This window comes from Cygnus olor, chromosome 20 (assembly GCF_009769625.2).
Source record: "Cygnus olor isolate bCygOlo1 chromosome 20, bCygOlo1.pri.v2, whole genome shotgun sequence".
NCBI lineage: Eukaryota > Metazoa > Chordata > Aves > Anseriformes > Anatidae > Cygnus > Cygnus olor.
In genome coordinates, this window is record NC_049188.1 from 591,192 (window position 1) to 610,465 (window position 19,274).

General features: G+C 46.4%; 1 protein-coding gene across 1 annotated transcript; it reads right to left on the minus strand.

Moving 5' to 3' along the window:
* Positions 1–1,310: 1,310 nt before the first annotated feature.
* Positions 1,311–18,818, minus strand: LOC121057970 (myeloperoxidase-like). Its single transcript, XM_040532844.1, has 12 exons — positions 18,740–18,818; positions 17,234–17,327; positions 16,058–16,233; positions 14,756–14,879; positions 13,744–13,873; positions 12,371–12,577; positions 11,039–11,354; positions 8,475–8,635; positions 6,418–6,664; positions 5,859–6,029; positions 3,442–3,679; positions 1,311–1,712 (listed from the first exon to the last, which is right to left on the minus strand). The coding sequence occupies exons 1-12, from the start codon at positions 18,813–18,815 to the stop codon at positions 1,490–1,492; spliced, it is 2,163 nt and encodes a 720-aa protein (XP_040388778.1). The 5' UTR covers positions 18,816–18,818; the 3' UTR covers positions 1,311–1,489.
* Positions 18,819–19,274: the final 456 nt, after the last annotated feature.

Sequence of the window (19,274 nt, forward strand, 5' to 3'; positions counted from 1 at the left end):
CTTTTGCTTTGTGATATTGAGTAATTTGCACAGATCTGGAACATCTTTTCATGAAATTTTTTATCACTGGATTCCATCTCACTTGAAAGGCTTCGTGCAAACTAAATTGAGTCAAGCCCAAACATTTCAGGCAGGAAGAACATAGACATAGGGATAAAAAAATATAAAAAAAATAAATCTCAGCAGCTTCTTCAAATCCAAGCTTCTGGGGAATCCTCAGTGTTCAACATTAAGAATCACGTGGTTCTTCTACAGGAGATAAAAAACAATGTGTTAACAGATCAGAAAAGGACATGCCATAACTCCCTGTTGTCTTGTATGATTTATTGCATAGGTTAAGCTGGAAAAGTGGGACCAATAACTCTGGTATTAGCTCTGCTCTGGGCAGGAGATCTAGAGGGCTCTAGAGACCTCTGGAGATCCCTGCCTGCATACAGCTTTCTGCAGTCCTCCAAGCCTTACTTTTCTGGTACCAAGAAAGTGGCATTTATGGCTTCACCTTGTCACACTTTCAATCTGATAATCCCATAGCCCTTTGGAGAATGTAACTAAACAGCCTCAAAGGAATTGGAAGCTGACTGCAGCTGGAGTTGTCTGAGCTCTTAATGATCGCTTCTAGTTGCAGTGATTTGCTCCTTCTCACAGCTATCAGCATGACAGCATGGCAGGGCCTGACTCTCAGAGCAAGGGAAAGATGATGTTTAATGAGGAAAAGGCCCTAATGAACTGGAGCAGCCCACTTTTCCCAGGGGAAAGCTGCTCTTGCCTGCATCCACTTCCTGGAGATTTCAGAGATCATTTTGGAAGGAAAGCATTAAACCTCAAGAACTTTAAAACTTTAAAGCAGTAAACCTCAAGAACTGAAGGCAGCTGAAGGAAATACCAGAAATATGGGCAAAATCTTTCTTAGCAGAAATCAAACTCCACAAACTGGTCCATATATTGGGAATCTCTTTTCAAGTGCAGAGATGGTTTTTGTATGACCTGGATGTGCTGACAGCATTCTCAGAGATGGGCAGAAGGCAGATCTGGACAGATCTGGACAGAAAGACAAGCTGGATGGAAAAAAATGTGTGTATACCAACAACAGAGCTAAACTCAAAAAACTGAATAAGAAAAATCCCAGGGATATAAAGCTAGCTTCACCTTGCAATGCTGATGCTGGAAAATCTGTGCCAGAGGAACTACTCCCAGTGGACTTGATGGAATGACATATCTAAACACATGCTAGGTATGTACCTGGCACATATCTTCAGGCCTGTGATAGACAGCTCTGTTTAAGAGCCTGGGTGTCTGGTGCAGTGCTCTTTGACTGCCCTAATATGTCAACAGCCATTTCATGGTAGTCTCAGGAGTATTTTGGTAAGCTAGTTTTCTGTGTAATGCAGACTGCATTGCTTAAACACTTAAAGACCTCTAAAACCTGAGCTTAGCCCAGTTATATCACCTGCTTTCAAGCAGGAACTGTCTGCTGCTTCAGGTTTATACCTTACTCTGTACTTTCCTCCATCTTCTTTGACTTCCAGGCTCTGAGGTCCAGCTTTGGGATCTGGTTGCAGCTCACAAAGGAGTGAGGATAGCTGTTGGCCTGGAAGATATTTCTTGACACTTTAGAGATGTGGGTGTTATCACATATTATTCGCGACAAGGAGATTTTAGCCAGTGAACTGCGCTGCCGAGGAGTGAAAACTCCTTTATTCTCCCACCAAAACCTGCAGGAGACAGAAAATGGCACTATAGATTTTTCCCTTCTGTCTTCTTCCTATTCCTGCAAAATTATTTCCCATTAACACCAATAACGCTTTTTTTTTTTCTTTTTTTTTTTCCCCCACTAAGACCAAATTAAAATTTCTGGTGTTTAAGTTAAATGCTCTGTCTCACCTGCTGAGTAATTTGAATTGCCTTTCTGCCATGTAAATAAAACAAATATACAGTTGAATTAAAGCCTAGCCCTGTGTTCCTTCAACTGAGGCACAAACTCCCTCTTTCAAATAGAAAATTCAGCACAAACTCAACACAGACTGTGATCACATCTACACGATTGCCATGGTGGGAACAGTCCTCTAATTACTCTCTTTAAAAAAATTGTTTCTTGTATTCCTGCCTTATGAATAGGATCTCTAGATGTGCAGTAGACTGTTTGCCTTTAAGCTCCTAACACTGTGTTTTGAGCTTGTAAGTCTTTCTAGGTAGGTACCTGGCAGAAAAGTTTCCCAGAAACAGATATCATGATCCCATTTTCAGACAATGTTGTTAAACAGTGCAAGAACCCTGCTTCAGAAAGGACTGGGAAATGTACCTTGAAATGGGACATGTAACTAACTCCTGCACCTGATGTCCCTTAGCAACTTCAAGGAGGAGGTGGCAGAGGACCTCAGGTATTTTGAAAGCACAACACTGCTCAAATGATTTTCGTTGGCAAGCAAACCCCAGTCCACCCATCTCCTGGTGCAAACTAAGCCTAAACTGCTACATGCCCATGAGAGTACATCTCAGAACTGGGTTGGAATGGACAGACAGTGAAAAGTCATCTCTAAGACCTCCAACAGATGCAGATGACGCTGCAGTGGTGCAAGGTTGTGTTCTGTAGTCACAGGGTATGTGAAGGTGACAGATGTTTGACTTTTGCAGGGCACAGCTCTGAAGAAGCAGCCTATCTGTCCCAGCAGAGAAGGATCAGGGATGCTGACAGTGCCAAGCAGGCAGTGAACCTTAGCTGGGACTTGGTGAGAACCAAAAGAACAATTAGTCTACTTTACTCCCTTCAAAGCCTGACAGTGTGTTAGTCCCTCAGTAACATCCCTTAGCATGCAGGCAATTTTTCAAAAACCACCCAAAGTGTTATCCACCCCATCAGCAGACACTGAACATCTACAGTACTGTCAGCATGAGCTACATAGGCTGACTAAACCTGGAAGCTTGTTTCTAGTTGGTGAAGGCAATGCATCTGGAGCCTGGTTTTCCCATCCTTAAAACTGTACTCGTTTTTCTTGTTAAGGTACTTATATGTTTCCCTTTGCTTGAGCAAGTGGGTGTTTGAACACGTAGTAATGTAGGCCTCCTTAAAACAACTTATCTGAACGCAGCAAAAGAGCTCAAACGTTACCACTGTGTTTGAACCATCAGCATGGAAAAAATCAATACAATTTGCAAAATTAGTGATAGACAGTGAACAGGCAGAGGGTCAAAACACTTGGCTGGGAAGGGATCTCAGCCTAGGATCTCAACCTAGGGATGATAGATCTAGACAGGGAATAAGAACATCACTAGAAAGGGAAAACAAACAAACAAACAAACAAAAAACAAACTCATTTTGAGGAGCAATGAAAAAAAATATTAACCAAACAACTGGAAGCAGTTTCCAAATCTCCATTAGGAAATCTGCACAAACTCCAGTCTCACTCTGTCCTCTGGGGTTTGCGTACTCATCTCCTCTCTTACCTGTCCCCATCACGTATCTTCCTGAACTGGGTGCCAATTAGACAAGCCATGAGAGGACCAACTCTTCCACCTTTCACAAAGGGCTCTGCAAGCGCCCCAATCCAAATGTCAATATTCTTTGGTGTCCCATACAGCTGCATGAATTTCTTTGCCAGACTGTGATTCTTCAATACTCGAGCAAGTGACTTCAAACCACGAGGTTTTGAGAGCCTACAGAATTGTCTCCAGGAGATATAACCTGCAAGTAGTCGAGTATCACAGCAAAAAGCAGTCAACAACGTTTTCCCTTTTTGGAAAGATTTTTTCTCTCTTTCCCGTACCCTGGGCACAGGTAGGTTCCCATTATGTTGAAAACCTTTTTCTAAATTCTTCTATATTTCTATTAATGCTATTGCCTTTCCATTGCTTGAGGGTCATTTTGTCCTGCCTGGCATTTTCATGCTATTTGTGGATGTCTTTGCAAGTGATCCCTGCCAGCCGGAGTTTCTCTACCACCATCCAGCACCGTTTTGCTGTTTCACCGAGTGGCAAGGCAGATCCCCATGCAGGCTCCAGAGCCATGGTATATCCTGAACAATCTCATGAAGATGTGACAGAGGAGCTATGGGAGACCCATGCCCTGCTGAAGCTGCAGCAGATTGCCAGAGGAGTGACCCCAAAGCATTTCCAATAGCAAAGGAGACCTATGTTCAGGCACCTGATCCTGAGTGTGCTATGACTGCTCCTACCTATCTGCTCTGGATACCCAGAGGAAGGGGCTGGGCATGCCAAATTACAGCCTAATTTTCACTGTGGCCCAGCAACATTAAGGGAGCTCAGTGAGCAGACAATGTCAGAGATCTTCAGAAAAACAGGAGAAATGTCCTCACAAAACTTATTGATGTTGCTTTCTTTGAAAGTGAATCTAGATAATATGTTGATGCTACCTCTCTGTACAATAGGACAGTGGCCAAGTACTTCCCCACAGGTGGTCTCACGTACATTTATGTCTAGCCACCCAGACAAGCCATTCCACACTGCAAATAGAGCTCATAAGGCAAGCTACTATGGGTGGAAGAGGGACACTGTACATTGCCAGCTGTACTAAATTTTGTTTACAGCAAATAGCTGGAAATTCACTAGACCACAACTGGAAGATAATCTTGCGTCTTGTTGGACTGGGCACATAAACAGCAAAAGGCAGTCTCGATTCAGTCCTCTCTCTATCTTATCAAATGACTGCTTAAGTAAAAGAAAAGTCTATGGAGAACTAATGCATTCTGCTACCTGCCAGCCCAGTGAACTGCTGGGTACAGAGGGGAGAATGATGCTGCAGCATACATTTCAGCTGTAAGCAGGATGTTTAAAAGCTGGTGAGAATTCAGAGAAAAAGATACAACATATGGTACCACTATCAAACAATTCAAGGAGCCCACATACTACTATATCAGAAAAAGAATCAGGAAGCTTTTTTGATGTTGCTATATCATCACCACTTTCATAGTTTAGAAATACATTTCAGTTCCACTGCAGTAGATCAGCAGACAAAACTAGAAATTTGGGATTTGGTTTCAGATGAGGTTCTGTACAGCAGTAGTCCCAGAGCCAGGATGGAACATCAAAACCTACTGTTGATAAAAAGGCAGAGCAATCCTGTGACCAGACCATACATCTGCATGCATTGCAAAGCCTCTGTCTGGGCTTAAAACATGTGAATATGGCATTCTTCATCACAGTTTCAAAGGGAGCTGTATTGCAGTTCCCAGGATGTTACTGACACAGCAGCTCCAGGCACTTACGTCAGCCTAATAACAGTGTTAGGCAATGGCACACCCTTGATTCTGTTGTCAAGTCCTATCAACAATCTATTTCTCAAGACTATCTTGCAATGTCTTTACACTGGTTTTGCATTTTGCAGCTCCCTGTGAGTGGTTTTGACATGCTTTTTTTTTTTTTTTTTTTTTCTGGGACACTATTTTTGTAGCGAAAATATGATGAGATTTTTTTTTTCACATATATGGTCTTCTGGGGCTGTGCTGGACCTATACAAATGTCTGAAGAGAAGCCATGGGGGCTTCTGGCCCAAATTCTGCTAATGACTCTTGCAGACTCTTGATGAACCACTTTCATAATTTTGGCATTTAAACAACAACATAAATGCATCAGATACCAAATGCTTGACTCTGTGCAATGCTAAGTGTACTTGTGGTTGTGTGCCTCCATGTGTCTTCTCCAGCTCCAGCCAGGCTCTGACTTCATTGCACAACCTGCAGCCTACTTATCAATGGTAGTACAGAAAAGATTAAAAGGTTTGGAAAAGTCCTCTGAGACAAGTTTCAGCCAAGAATGGGCTGGAGATGTTTCTCAATGTTCGATCACAAAATTGCCTGATTTTCACTTGTTCTCCTTTGGCAGCTCTGCTGCCACAGCCAGCTTACCTGGAAGGCCATGATCTCTGCAACGCTGCATGTTAAGTGCAGGCAAATCAAACCCAATCCTTTCAACCTGTTCAAAGAGCCGATCCCGGAGTTCATCCACAACCATTTGTTTCTGTGTCATCAGCTTGGCCTTACTGGCCATCAGGTTCCGCAGGAAGGGATCGATACCGCCTGCAACAGTTACACAGCAACTTGTGAGCAGCATAGGGTGGAAAGTGTGTGTGAAAGAGGCTCCAGAGGTCTGAATAAAGCTTGTATTTAATTATAAGCTTCTAGTACAGGAGAATCAGTTTTCCTGCACATAAAGCATTAGAAAGAAAATATTTTGAATGTTCTTAGAAACTACAACAATTAAGCAATCAGACTGCATACATCATAATAAGATGGGCCACATCTGACTGCAGAGAACAGCTATGTTGGGAAAACTACTCTGTCTGGTAGTAAAGACGATTTAATACATTTAATGCAAGCTGCTTTTAAGTTTGACCGATGCAGGAGCTTATCCAGAGAGGGCCAAATGAAGTAAAGGTACACCCAAGACATGCATGAAAGGCTTTACCTTCTTTCACAATCCTCCAGACACCAAAAAAGGTTTTGCTGAGTTGCAGTTTGGGATTTATGGGCTTATAATTTTGGTTTAATCGGCCCACAGATGGGGGAATTGAAGCATGAGCGAAACGGAAAGCCAGAGTGAAGACATTGGATATGCGAGGATCCACAGCCTCGTTGTAGCCTTGGTAGCAAGGAATCCATTTCTGTAAACTTGTTCCCAGCAAAAGAGGCAGGTAGTCCCTGTAGGTTATAATCTAAGGAGAAACAAGGGAAGTGTGAATCATTAATTGCTTAACCATCCGTTTCCTTGGAAACAAAGTAATGGGAGGGCTGTTGCTTACACCTTAAACAGGAGCTGTCAGACTGAGCTTCTCTGATGCTATTTCTGTAGGAGATTTTGCTAACACAAGATGCAGAGCAGAGACTCCCCAGGGACAACTTTCCTTTCACCTCATCAGACCTTGACCCAAGTGCTCTGGCAGTCTGTTGAGGATCCTTTCTGACACTGTTGAGTGACAATTGTATTTCTAAAGCTCTGTAGCCTCGGTTCAAAACAGCTTTTGCACCTGGCCATTGCCCCATGCCACTGGCAGTGCAGCTCCAGGCACAGGCACAGGCACAGGCACTGCAGGCTGCTGCTCCAGCCATGTGCAGGGATCTCTGCACTCTCTAGCACTGACAAGGGCATGAAAATGCAAAGCTTCATAACAGCTTCAGCAACGTCAGGAAGCACAGACACTGCTGATGCCTGACCCATGCTCAACCTTTGTGTGTAATGCACTGCGATTCTCTGCCTGTTGGTGCTGGTGCTCAGGTGTCCTCAGACATGGTCCTCACCTCTAGCCTTACATCTTGACAGATGAGAGCAGGATGAAAGCTAGCATTGCCTGCCACAACCTCTCAAATATTCCCTCTTGGAACTATAGGTAGAGCCCATTTCCAGCAGCCATGTAGAATTGCATGTCCTCTTCCCTCCCATATTACATGCTTCAGATGAGAGAAAAGATCTATGGTGGTGACACAGATGATATCACCTCCCATGGGCAGATGTTAGTCCTCTCAGAGCAGAGGTTTCCAGCCCTGGCTTCCTGTCTCTTTGGGTTATTGAGGAAGCTGAAGCATACAACTCAAAAAATCAAATTCTTTGTCAGGAGATGTCTTAATTGACTGAGAATTGCAAGAAAATTAAACCATTGATCTAAACATGATGAAAGAGGCAATGCTTCTAAAGCAATTGTTTAAATCTCTCCACATTGGCCTATTCAATATTTGTTTATTCAACACTATCATAATATGTAATTTTGACAGTTTTAAAAACTTAAATCTTTTGATATTACTGAAAGAATTTGCCAAGCCAACTCAGAAAATACGTTTCCAATTAGATATGACTAAGCACTGTCTTTGGTAACCCTGTGTCTTCTTCTGTCATAGGAGCCAGCCTTTTCTGCCAGATGTGAAACCTCATCTGTTTTTGAAGCTGGTCCTGCTCTGAACTGGAGGCTGGACTAGAGACACTGACAGATCCCATCCAAGCACAGAAGTATTTCTGCGACCCTAGCATCTCAGTCAGGGGAAAATCTGTAGTGTAGCATGGAGCCAAGCATCTCTGCTCTAAAACCATAAGGACAACAGAATGTCACGGCTGGTTGCACCCACCAGCACATGGGGCTTCTTGAGAGGATCAGACTTACAACCCAGAGGAATTTTAATCCAAATCTCCAATAGCATTATTATCCTGCACAAAATACTGGGAAAACTTTTCCTCTGACTTTTCTATCCTCATGTTCATCAAACAAAAATGTGCAGTTAAAAACACATCAGACAATTCAGAAATGTAACAGTAGAGGAACATCAAAGATTCAGGGAGACCCCCTCTGCACATGTTATTTCAGGTATCTCTAGGTGGTTTTACTTTAGACTAAAGGAGTTAGTGAAAAGCATTTGATTATTTGCACCCCAAAACACTGCACCCTATGGAAACCCCACACTAGCAATCCCACCATATTAACTCTGTGAGGCTGCAAGACAAGGCAGCAGAGCTGGGGTGTGACATGGTGGCTGTACCTGGATCATGGCACCCACAATCTTCCGTGCCTCCTGGTAGAGCTTCTCTCCATTCCAGTGTGGATTTAATCTCTTCAGTCCTCTAGCCAGGCGGTTGTGCTCCCGCACAAAAAGCGTGTGCATGCACGCCAGCTCCAGCATCTCATTTGCTCGAGAGTCACCTATGAGTATCACAAGAGTGCTCAATTTTACTGCCAGTGTCCTGTGTGTGCCTGGCTGCTTCACACTGGGAGAAAGCAAACATCCTGCTTTGAACCATGCACAGAGAGCTTTTTAGGTGTCTCAATATCTGCATCATGAAGAAGATGGATAAGAACCACACACAAGGAGAAGGAACAGTCCAGAGGACCAAAGAGCTCTGGTGAAAAGCCAGTTCCTGCCAAAGCAGCAATAGCCAAGATGAGCATGGTTGTGCCCATTTTTTGGTTTAAAAAAAAAAAAAAAAAAAAAAGTCTAAGAGAGGTAACTTAAGGAGTTAAATACAAGTAGGTCTCCTCCAGGCTCCTATATCAGAGCAACAGTCTCAGAGCTCAAGACAGAAATGAAAATGGGCAGAGGGAAGTCAGGACAGCCAAAGGAGCTTTGTAAGTCAGAAGGCATCCTTCGAACCAGCTGAAACCATGGCCAAAGCATGAAGACAATCACAATCAAGCTCTCAGAAAGGTAAAAGTAAAAGCAAAATGAGTCACAACTTGAAGGAATAAATTACAAAAAGCATCACAATGAAATATTAAATCCTTCTTCAAATGTCTAGAGCAGGAAACCTGAAAGCAAGCAGGTGATGAGAGTATAAAGAAGCACTCAGAGAAGAGTAAATGCATAGTGTTTAGTCCCCTAGATCCATAGTAAATACAGGGATTTGCTTATGCACTCAGCACAGAGCCCTTTTCATTAACTATCAAAGACTGTCTGTAAGAGGCTACGGAAAAAGAGACAAAACAAGCACTGTGAGGTTTCCTCCAGCAGATGGCATCCACTCAGGGCTTCCAAAGGAACTCCAAGAATGAAATCGCTGAACCCTGTTAAGTAACAGCACATGTACAGCTGCCTCAGTTCTCAGGGACCGGAAAATTCACAAATAAGACACTGAATTTTCAAAGGAGTTTGTGGGGAGCTGCAAGGAGCCTCTGAGTAAGCCTGAACCCCGTCACTATAATTTTGTTGATGTCCATGTACCCAGCTATGTAACAGAAACTGCTCAGGCAGCCCAGAGGTGCTTGAGATGGGAAGCCCACACCAGGAAGCACCTGATGCACCTGCCTGCTCTGCTCCCCACTGGGCATCTGCCACAGGCCCTGCAGGGTCCTCACTGAGGACCTGCACAGAACTGGGGAAGCAGCTGGAGACACGGAGCAATGGATGGAAGAGATAGGCAGCTGTGAGAGGCCAAGGGAAACAGAAAACACCAAGAACTTGAAAGGAGGGACCTGGAGGATGACACCAAGCAGAGCTCTCCCGCTGGTCCTATCACCTTGGATGTATCACCAAGGTGTACAAGGATGTTGTTCAGAGCAGCCTAGGCCAGATGTGCAGGGGGCAAGGGAACAGAAATCAGCTCCACAGCTGATGAGATCTGTCATGCCCTCAGGTGCCATGAACAGTCCAGTGTGGCCAGAGCCATCAAGCGTTAGACAGGAGGTCCTGCTGGCCAAAAGGAAGGACCAAGGGGTGAGATAGACAGGAGGTCCTGCTGGCCAAAAGGAAGGACCAAGGGGTGAGAAACTTTCCTCTGTGGGTTCTCACACACTTGTAGCAGCACCCTGCTCCTCACTAGCAGGAGCCAGGGAGAAGGGAGCACTGCTCAGGGCCTTGGGAAATGAAATATATTGGCCTCCATGTGCTGGGAACAGGACAAGCAGCAGCAGATGGAAGGTCCTGGCTCTGCACAGGACAAAAGGATTTAGCTTGGGTTGAAGAAATGGTCAAGAGGATGCCAAAAGGGTGACAAATGGAGCAGGAGATTGTGTCGATGGGTAAAGGTATGTGCTGCCAGCATGCTGCCAGTGCACCCCCAGCCTTCTTGGTGGCGGGGTCACCTCGGTCTGCAATCAGTCCTCTTGTCAGTCCAGCTGGGATCTGAGCTTCTGTCAGTGCAGCAGCACTAGCAAATATTTCTTGGTGGTGACCCAGCCCAGCACAAACACACCTGTATCTATCCAGATGGGAGAGAGGCAGCTGCCAAGTGACAAGCATGGACAAGCCAATGCATCCCAGCCAGTCTGCTACTGCTGCGTTCACTTGGCTCCATCCAGGAGCTGCATGGAGCCCTGGGTGCACCATGGCACCCATGGCAGCACTGTGTCCCTGCTGGCTCTACTCCAGGGCAGGGCTGCTGAGCACAGATGGAGAATCCTCACAGCAGGGATATGGTCACAAGAAAGACTCAGGAAGTGAAGAGCTTTCTCCTACCTGCCTGCCTCAGTCATTCACCAAGTTTTGCTATGCTCCCTTTTCTACTTAAATACAAGAAACAAGCAATTAAAGAAGTGAACCAGAGCTGGTGGAATTGTTCACTCTAGATTTCAAGGCTAGGGAACCTACAAGGGTTTCAACAGCCAACTTACCTGCAAGAAAGCATGGAATTTTAGCTCCCTTGCTGACCATGAGACAGGGGTCCTTTGACATATAGTCAAAGGGCATATACGCCATGCCCCTGTCAGTGAAATTCCGATTAACAGACAGCAAGCCCAGCTGGTTGGTCCGATCCCTCAGCTTGTTGGCCAAAGGCACCTCACTGCCATACACCACACTGCCATCAAGAAAGGAGGTGAGCGCGTTGATCTGTTCTCGAATTGCTTTGCCACCGTCACAAGCAGGAGCTGAGCGAATGAATGGGAGGCAATCTCTGGTGTTTTTAACTCGTGGGTCATTGGGTGGGATCTGAAGAAAGACAAGGGAATAATTCATCATCATTTCAGGGGTGCAGAAACTCTGCACTGTGATACTACAACCATAAGAAAAGCCAGGCAGGAGTGATTTCAGAGGCACCTTTCATGGTAGACAGTGTTGACACTGGTCCAAAATCCCACCTATGAAGGGTCAGACAGACAGCAGAGATGCTTTTTTTAGGAGTTCCAAATATGTAAGAAAGCCTGGAGGTGCCTGAATATCCACAAAGAAAGTCCCATGGATACCTAAACTTCTTCCCCTGGGTAAAAACATATCAGATCAAATCTTGGAAGCTCGGGTGTTCCTATCTTATATTGCAGTCTAATGTCCGTATCTACTCCAAATTGTGGACAGTTGCCATCCAGCACTTGTAACACTGGCTGTGTTCTCAAATGCACATGTGGCAAATACTCAGTGATGCCCCAACCCTTCACAGTTTTCCTTGGGAGGAAATATGGGTATGCGAGCGAGCCAGAGCTGCAATACATCCCGAAAATCAGGAGAGTAGTGCTGCAGGGTGAACTTGTGCTTACTGGAGCAGAGACTGCAATGTGGCTGTTGAGTTTTCTAGCTCAAAGCCTTAGCCACTGCTGAGAGGTGCTCGCCAGTTCCTCATTCCAGACACTATGAAGCAGTTAAACCATCAAATGGGCATTTTCCAGGGTACCAATGGGACATTAACACCCACCAAATCCTATCTCTGACACACTTACTATAACCCAGGCACCGTCCATGTTGTCTTTGCATTATACCATCGAAATAACTCCATATTCTTGAAGGAGATGGGGTTAAAGGTTGGAAACAAGGGAAAGGCTGTGGATGTGCTTACATCTGGGGACAGCTCCTTGGAGCAAGCACCGCCACCTCAGAAAGAGTGGTCTGTCCCCCTTGGCCTGCTCTGTGAGGCTGTTCCTTGGTGGCCACGACAGGGAGAGCAACCAACACCTCCTGATCGGAGGACCAATACCCTGTCCCCAGCTTCCCTGCAAGAGGCAGGCTGGCTGTACCTTGATGGGAAAGCAGGGGGGCTGCTTGGCACAGCTGGTGTGACAATCCACTTTGCCACTGAAGGTGACTCTGGCTGGGGTTTCAGGACTGAAATCAAGGTCATGGTCAATAAACTGACCCCACTGCATGAACATGAGTGATCGCTGCTGGTCCAGCTTGAGCTGCCCAGGGGGGAAACGGACGATCTCATTTGACACCTTTCGAACCTGCACAGGATGAAGGCAGAACATGTGCATTAGGAAATGGCTATAGGAATGGGTGAATCTGTAGGGTTGTCAACAAAAATCACAAGGAATGATTCCTCATATGTCACATTAAAAAAAAAAAAAAAAAAAAAAAAAAAAAAAAAAAAAAACAAGCCTCTGGACTGGAAGGAATTACAGAGAGCCCTCTTTGCTGAGCATTGTACTCTTGAATCTAGCCAGGTTTCTGAGCTTCTAGGCAAAGAGCATCCCTTAATGGACATATGGAAGCGGCTAAGAAAGAGCCATACTCTGGTTCTTAGACTGGGAAAGGGAGGCAAAAATTTTTCAAATATTGCTTTGAAATAGAAGTGTAAGGGAAAAAAGTATTTAGGAATTTCTGAAAGTTTTCTCGGTAAATTCCCTCTGGTTACTAGCACATGTATAGTCCTTCACAGGTCAAATGCTCCTTGGTCAGGTACACTTCTCCCATAGGCAGGATACTCTCCCAAACCCTTTTTCTTTTCTTCTGGTCTGTCCCCTATCACCATTTCTCCATCAGCTCTTCCTTCAGTTATTACTGCAGAAAAAGTGGTAAAAACTGCTGCAGCCCTCATAATGTGCTTTAGAGCAGAGTTAGGAAGCACAAGGAACCATGACTATAAGGCACACAACATGGAAAATCTTTGCTCCTCATTACTGCTGGTGGTGCACCAAGCTCAAGTGACCTGAAACCATCTCCCCTCCAGGTGCCACCAGAACCACACACACATCCCTCACTGATCACTCACCCATGGGTGCACAAACAGAATTTATAGCTCAATGTCTTTTATTCCTGAGATTCTCTTGCTCATTTTATTCTCTGACATACTGCTTTTCAGGAGACAATTCAAGAGACGAACAACTTCCACAAAACAAATCAAAAAAAGCTGAGTCAGACCTTAAAGTAAATTATATTGGCTTAAATGCACTTGAGTTAAAAGAAAGCATCATGCAGGTCTTTCTTTGTTTCTTCTGCAGTAATCAGATTAATTTTCCTTTGCTTTTCATCCAAGCATGGGAGTGAGAAAGCATTTCTGTTAGGTCACCATGGAGATTCTCATATAGTCAGACGACACCTGAAGTAGGTGAATTTATCTTCCTGCCTCCTGATCACCACGATGCTAACTAGCGGACTTGTAAGGACTTACCAGTGGAAAGGGGAATCCAGAGGAACGCTTTTTTTCTGTCCACCCATGGGGAACGGACACACCATCTTCATAGTCTGCTGGCAACCATCTGGCCAGGGCTCTGTTTGAAGCTCCTAGTAATGGGTTTTTCCTGCACCAGTGAATGGAAGAATGGCAAAATATTAGTGGCATTAGGTCTGGCTCAGGTCTGATGGACCCATCATTATCCCAGATCCTAGGTCTCCCTCCCAAATGAAGCCACCACCTTCTGAAAATGGAAGGACACAGCTAGCTCTCTCCCTGTTTCTTACACAGACATCTGAAGGTTAAGTCATCCTCTAGGCAGGCAGACCTGTCTGAATTCCTTTCTCCTCCCAAGAAAGGGGAGACACAGCTTTTTATGGCCAAAGTGTTTTATGGCCACAGCTCCCAGGACATACTCTGCCTAGCAGGTGCTTGGCAACAGGGGAGGGTTGGGGAATATTCCTGTGCTGTTCTTTTGAAAATACTCCACTGTTTGCCATAGTTTCCCCTTCACTAAGAAAGCTCTGTAAGTACTAAGAAATAGTTTTTACATTCCATATTACAGTCATGTCCATCCATATGCCCATGGGACCTGCACAAGGTGCTCGCACCCAGCCTGCGTATCCAGATTTCCTCCTGGGCAGAGACTGGGGCATGCAGATGGCCAGATCATGCCCCATTTCACATGCAGCCAGGTCGTATACCCAGGTGGGAAGCCAGGAAGCACTATGAAACCCTGCAAGGGGGTAGAGCCAGACAAAACCCAGGAGAAAGCAGAAAGAGAAGGGTCAGAATTGTTGGCATTTTGGCCAAAGAGCTCCTTTATGTATGATACCAAGAACCCTTGAAGCAAGGCTGTAATTAAAATCTTTACACATCTAGGAAACAACACTGTGGGCTGTAAAACCCTAAATAAGGCATCCTATATGGATCATCTATGGGTCCATAGGTCTGTTCCTACTGATGGAGGACCCATGCATCCATCCTCCCTTTAACACAGCCCCCTCACCTGTTGTTGCACTTGCCAGTGATCGTTCGGTAGCGGCCAGAAGATTCACAGTTTATTTCCTCATTCTGCTGGTCACATCCGCTTGCTTTGAAAATCATCCCCAGCTGAGCTGGTGTGAGCACATCTGCAAGGTAACCATAGAGGATAAACACACAGGAACACACTGGCTCTGTTGGGTTTGTGGTGCCTCCCTGGCTCAGGAAAAAGTTTCCCTTCTCGTACCTTTGACACCTTCTTTTACCACTGTATCACCCTCTGCTGTAGGAGCACAAGGGGCTCACTGAAGGTCATCCTGCTCAGACCTGTGCTGAGGATGCTCTTTGGAGCAGCAGATTGCTTTTTCTGCTTTGGAAAGCACTAAAACCAGCAAAGCTGTGATCAAATCTTAGATATTATTAAGCCTGTGCAGAAGGGGCATGAGCTTCTATCATTAGCAATCCTTTTCCCTTCCTCTCCCCTTCCTTTTTATCTCCACCATAAATTACTAACAGTTACAGTCATCCAAGCAGTTTGTTACAAATCTTTCCCTTATGGGAGGAACATTCCTCACCACCACCGAACACACACTCAGAGCTGCTCGGAGAAGGCACCCCCGGGTGGCCGGGCAGCACAAGGGGATGCCACTTGCATTTCCACCGCGAAGCTTTCCTCCTGTGTGGGAGGTAAGTGGCTGAGCTCAGCCAGCAGATCCTGCTTGGCCATTGCTGCTAGCACACTTCCCGAGTCCCTTGGAGGTTTCCTAGCCGCTGCTGCCACCAACAGGCTGGGTCGCAGCATGGATTGTCATCATGCGCAGGCTGATGCGGGGTGGCCCTGGCAAGGAGAAAGGCTCCTGGCACGGAGAGGCAGGAGCTGAGCACACCCAGCCCTGTCTCCCTCTTCCCACTCCCACTCATGCTGGAGCAACGTTGGAGCACCCCGTGACTTGCATCTTGGCCTGCCAGTGCTTCCGCAGCAATCAGATTAATTTCCCTTTGCTTTCCCGTGAGTTTATCTTTACATCGCAAGAGCCCTCCTGTGCCTATCTCCCTGGGCTGTTTCTCTGTCTGCCCCTAATGTGCCTCCTGCTCTCAGCAAAGTGGTCTTGCCAGGAGGCAAGGACTGCTGCTTCCTGGAGGACATTGCTCCTCAGCATGGCACGGGGACAGCTCACTCTGCTTTGGTGGGAGGGATCCAAGACCTGACCCCCATAAACCCCTTCTCCTCCCTCCTCATAAGCCCCACAGAGCCCTGTTGACCAAGCCCCCTGTCTGTCTGCAGTAGCACTGCTCTGCCTTCCTCCCCGCAAAATGACACGCCGACCTGTGACATTGAAGTCCCCCTTCACGGCCCAGCGTAGCTTCTCCTTGAGAAGGGTCAGGGTGGTTTCCATGTAATCTGCAGCCCGCACGGCAGCCCGAGTCCCTGCCACTGGCTGTTTGAAATATCTCAGAAGCTCTACGGGGGTCAAGACGTCATTCTCCAGGCTCTTCTTTATGCTGCAAGGGAGAATAAAATAACTTCTGCAGGACTGAAATGGGCCAAAGCCATGAGTCCTGCAGGTTGCACACCTGAGCCTCAGGCACCCCAGATCTGCCATGTTACGAGTTGGAATTGCCAACAAAGGCAGAGTCACCTAACACCCTGCACAGCGGCTGGAAGAGGGCAGGCTGCTCCTGCCACCCTCCGCAGAGGAGCAGGGTGGGTGCAGGAAGGAAATCTCTCCAACCTGCCAGAAAACATCAGAGCTCTCAGGTCTTTACATCTTTGAGGCAACCAAACCTCACTCAACTCCTTCTCCAACTAATAAATGCCTGCAGGTGCCTGTCTCCATCCAGAGGTCCCAAGTGTCTCCATGTCACCCTGTCTTAATGCTGCTGGAGCCCTGAAAAGCTCTCAGAAGGAGGGTTCCTAAGCCAGTGAGGGGTTTCCAGCAGATGGCTATAGAAAGAGGAGGTGTATAGGTCAGTCGGAAGCCATATGCTCTCACACCATAGTGGTAGAAGCTGGAGTCATTAGGACATTTTGTGGTCAGATCCCACAAAATGTCCTAACCACAGTCTATAGTGGTTTGCTTCCTCCATAGGGGGTGAAAAACTACAAATTATCAGGAGTCTGTGCTGGCTCCAGCCCTCCCCAGGACCTCCCCAAGGGATGAAACGGAGCCAGGCAATATTCAGCAGGGAGGGAGGGCAGGGAGAACACTGTTCCAGCCCTGAATTACACCACGGACTGGAGATGTGGTACAAAATTGGGGGAAGCCAATATGCACAAGGCAGCACTATCAGCTGCAGGATGCAAAGAGCCAGGCCCTCTGCAGGGACCCAGCTGAGGATCTGAGGGTGAGAGCAGGCAGCAAAGGATGGGTGGGGAAACCACATGGGTATACGAACAGGAGACTGGACACCCCCTTGAGGCTGTGACCCTCCAGAATGTGACAGAGGAGACCAGGCCATGGCTCGTGCACATGAGACAGCTGTGCCCAAGCCCGACTCTCACCGGTCGCGTGTGTCCTTGTAGGCTGAATCCACGATCTGCTTGGCTTCAGACACGCTGCTCAGGAGGGATGCATCTGACAGCTCCTTGGACAGATCTCATTAGGGGAAAGGAAAGAACAGAGGTGAGAACACTGTCCCATGCCTACTCACGTCAGAGCTTCCCTGTGCCGCAGTGGGTTTCTCTTTGTGCTGCCAGCACCTGGGGATATTGGCACTGCAGTGCTGGAAGCAATTGCTGCTACTTTCTCTGGAGAGAGAGAGACATCTGTGCATGACTACATTCCTCAGGCATGGAAAGGGTCTCTCCGTTGGTGGAGGCTTCAAATAGCCATGTGAGAAATGTAGGCATGATCCTTCCTGTTGCTTTATGGGGGAGAAGTTGCTATTTCTATAAAATATTTTGCAACCCCAATTAATGTCATTTATTTTATTTCTACGCCTACAGCCATAGTTGCCTTCACAGCCTGCACAGATACCTCTGGCTGCCATGTCAAGCAGCTCAGCATTAAAAGCTCTCATTTCCTGTTTTTTCACATCATTGTATTCATTCCCCAACACTTTTAAACTAGAATGGGTATAGCCACGTTTTCCAACACACCTATGGTGAGTTTGGCTGCTCTCCTGTGGCACCAACTGGCAAAAGCTCCTATATATCCCCGTGTCTCAAGGCAGATGGATGCTCACCCCGATTTCCCCACTACTTTCCCCAGTCTCCTGCAACCCCCTGCTCTCCTGCCACTCTCATCACTTCCCCTCGTGCTCTGGGGAGCTCCCAAAAATGGACGTGGTCCCCATCATCAGCTGGCTGTGGGTTACAGAGCAGGAGGAGAAGCCCCTGCTATGCTTCCCTGAGTGGGATCATTTTCCTACAGCTTCAGAAATCAACACAAATGGGAAAAAAAAATCTCCAGATTCTCCCGAGATTCTTTAAACTGTCTTCCATGACCAACCCAGAGTTCACCTCTTTTTCAATCTTGGAGAGAAAAATTATTGCCTGAACTACCATATGAGATAAATTCAAGGTCTGGCATGTGTTTTCCATAATGATTTAAAATCATGAGTTAACAAGCAGAGGTCTCTACAGGTTTTGGAAGGGTAAATCAGCACTGGAACAGAAATGAGTTCAGTTTTCAGCCTCCCTAAAAAAGACGATGCATGCAGTGATGGAGCTACTACCACTGCAGCCCAGCAGAGCCAAACTGTGCTCCCAGGGGACACTTCACAAAGCGTGTGGCGTGGGAGGACCTCGGTACTGTGGGGATGGAGCTGTTCTGAGAGCTGACTTCTCCTATAATGTGATTTTAAGAAATCAGATAGGAAATCAACTGATAAACACCTGAAACTGCTGGCACAGTAGGTACAAATTGGCTATGTTTTTTCTGACCTCTCTTTGGGGCTTAGCTGATTAAAAGAGAATAATTCAGATTCTCCCAGACCTGACTTCATTCTTTTTCCTACTCAGAACATACAAGACCCTGATCTGCAAAACAGAAGAACAGAACAATACCATAGGAAGAAGATACATGTGCCTGGAACAGGATGAGGACCACCAGCAACCCTGGGAAGAGGATTTCTGCCTTCATCCCTGCAAAAAAGTGCAAGAAGTGAAGAAAACCGAGAAGCCATGGACCTGATTATGAGCAGGAAGTCCCCAGCAGCTCCCCCGTGTCTATGCAAAAGCCCAGAAGCAGATGGACAATTATTTCCCCAGCTGTATTTTAAAAATCAGACTCAAATCCATTGGAGCAGTTGGAGGACAGCAAGAGAGCCCGGCAGCTGCCCTGAGCATGCAGGGAGTTTGTGCACAGGGTTAGGAGAGCTGCCACTGGCGATTCAGCTGGGGTGGGGGTGGAGAAGAGAGATCAGTCTGCAAGGTCCTCTGCATGCAGAGGTTTGGGATGTTTTGCCCAAAACTGACCCCTCAGCTCCCTCCAGCATGGAGCAAGGCCACTCCAAAGCAATTGGCTCTATCAGAAGCAGAGCCCAGAGCTGTGGGTGCTGCCGATGGAGCATCATTAGGCACCCACCATGGAGCAAGGTAG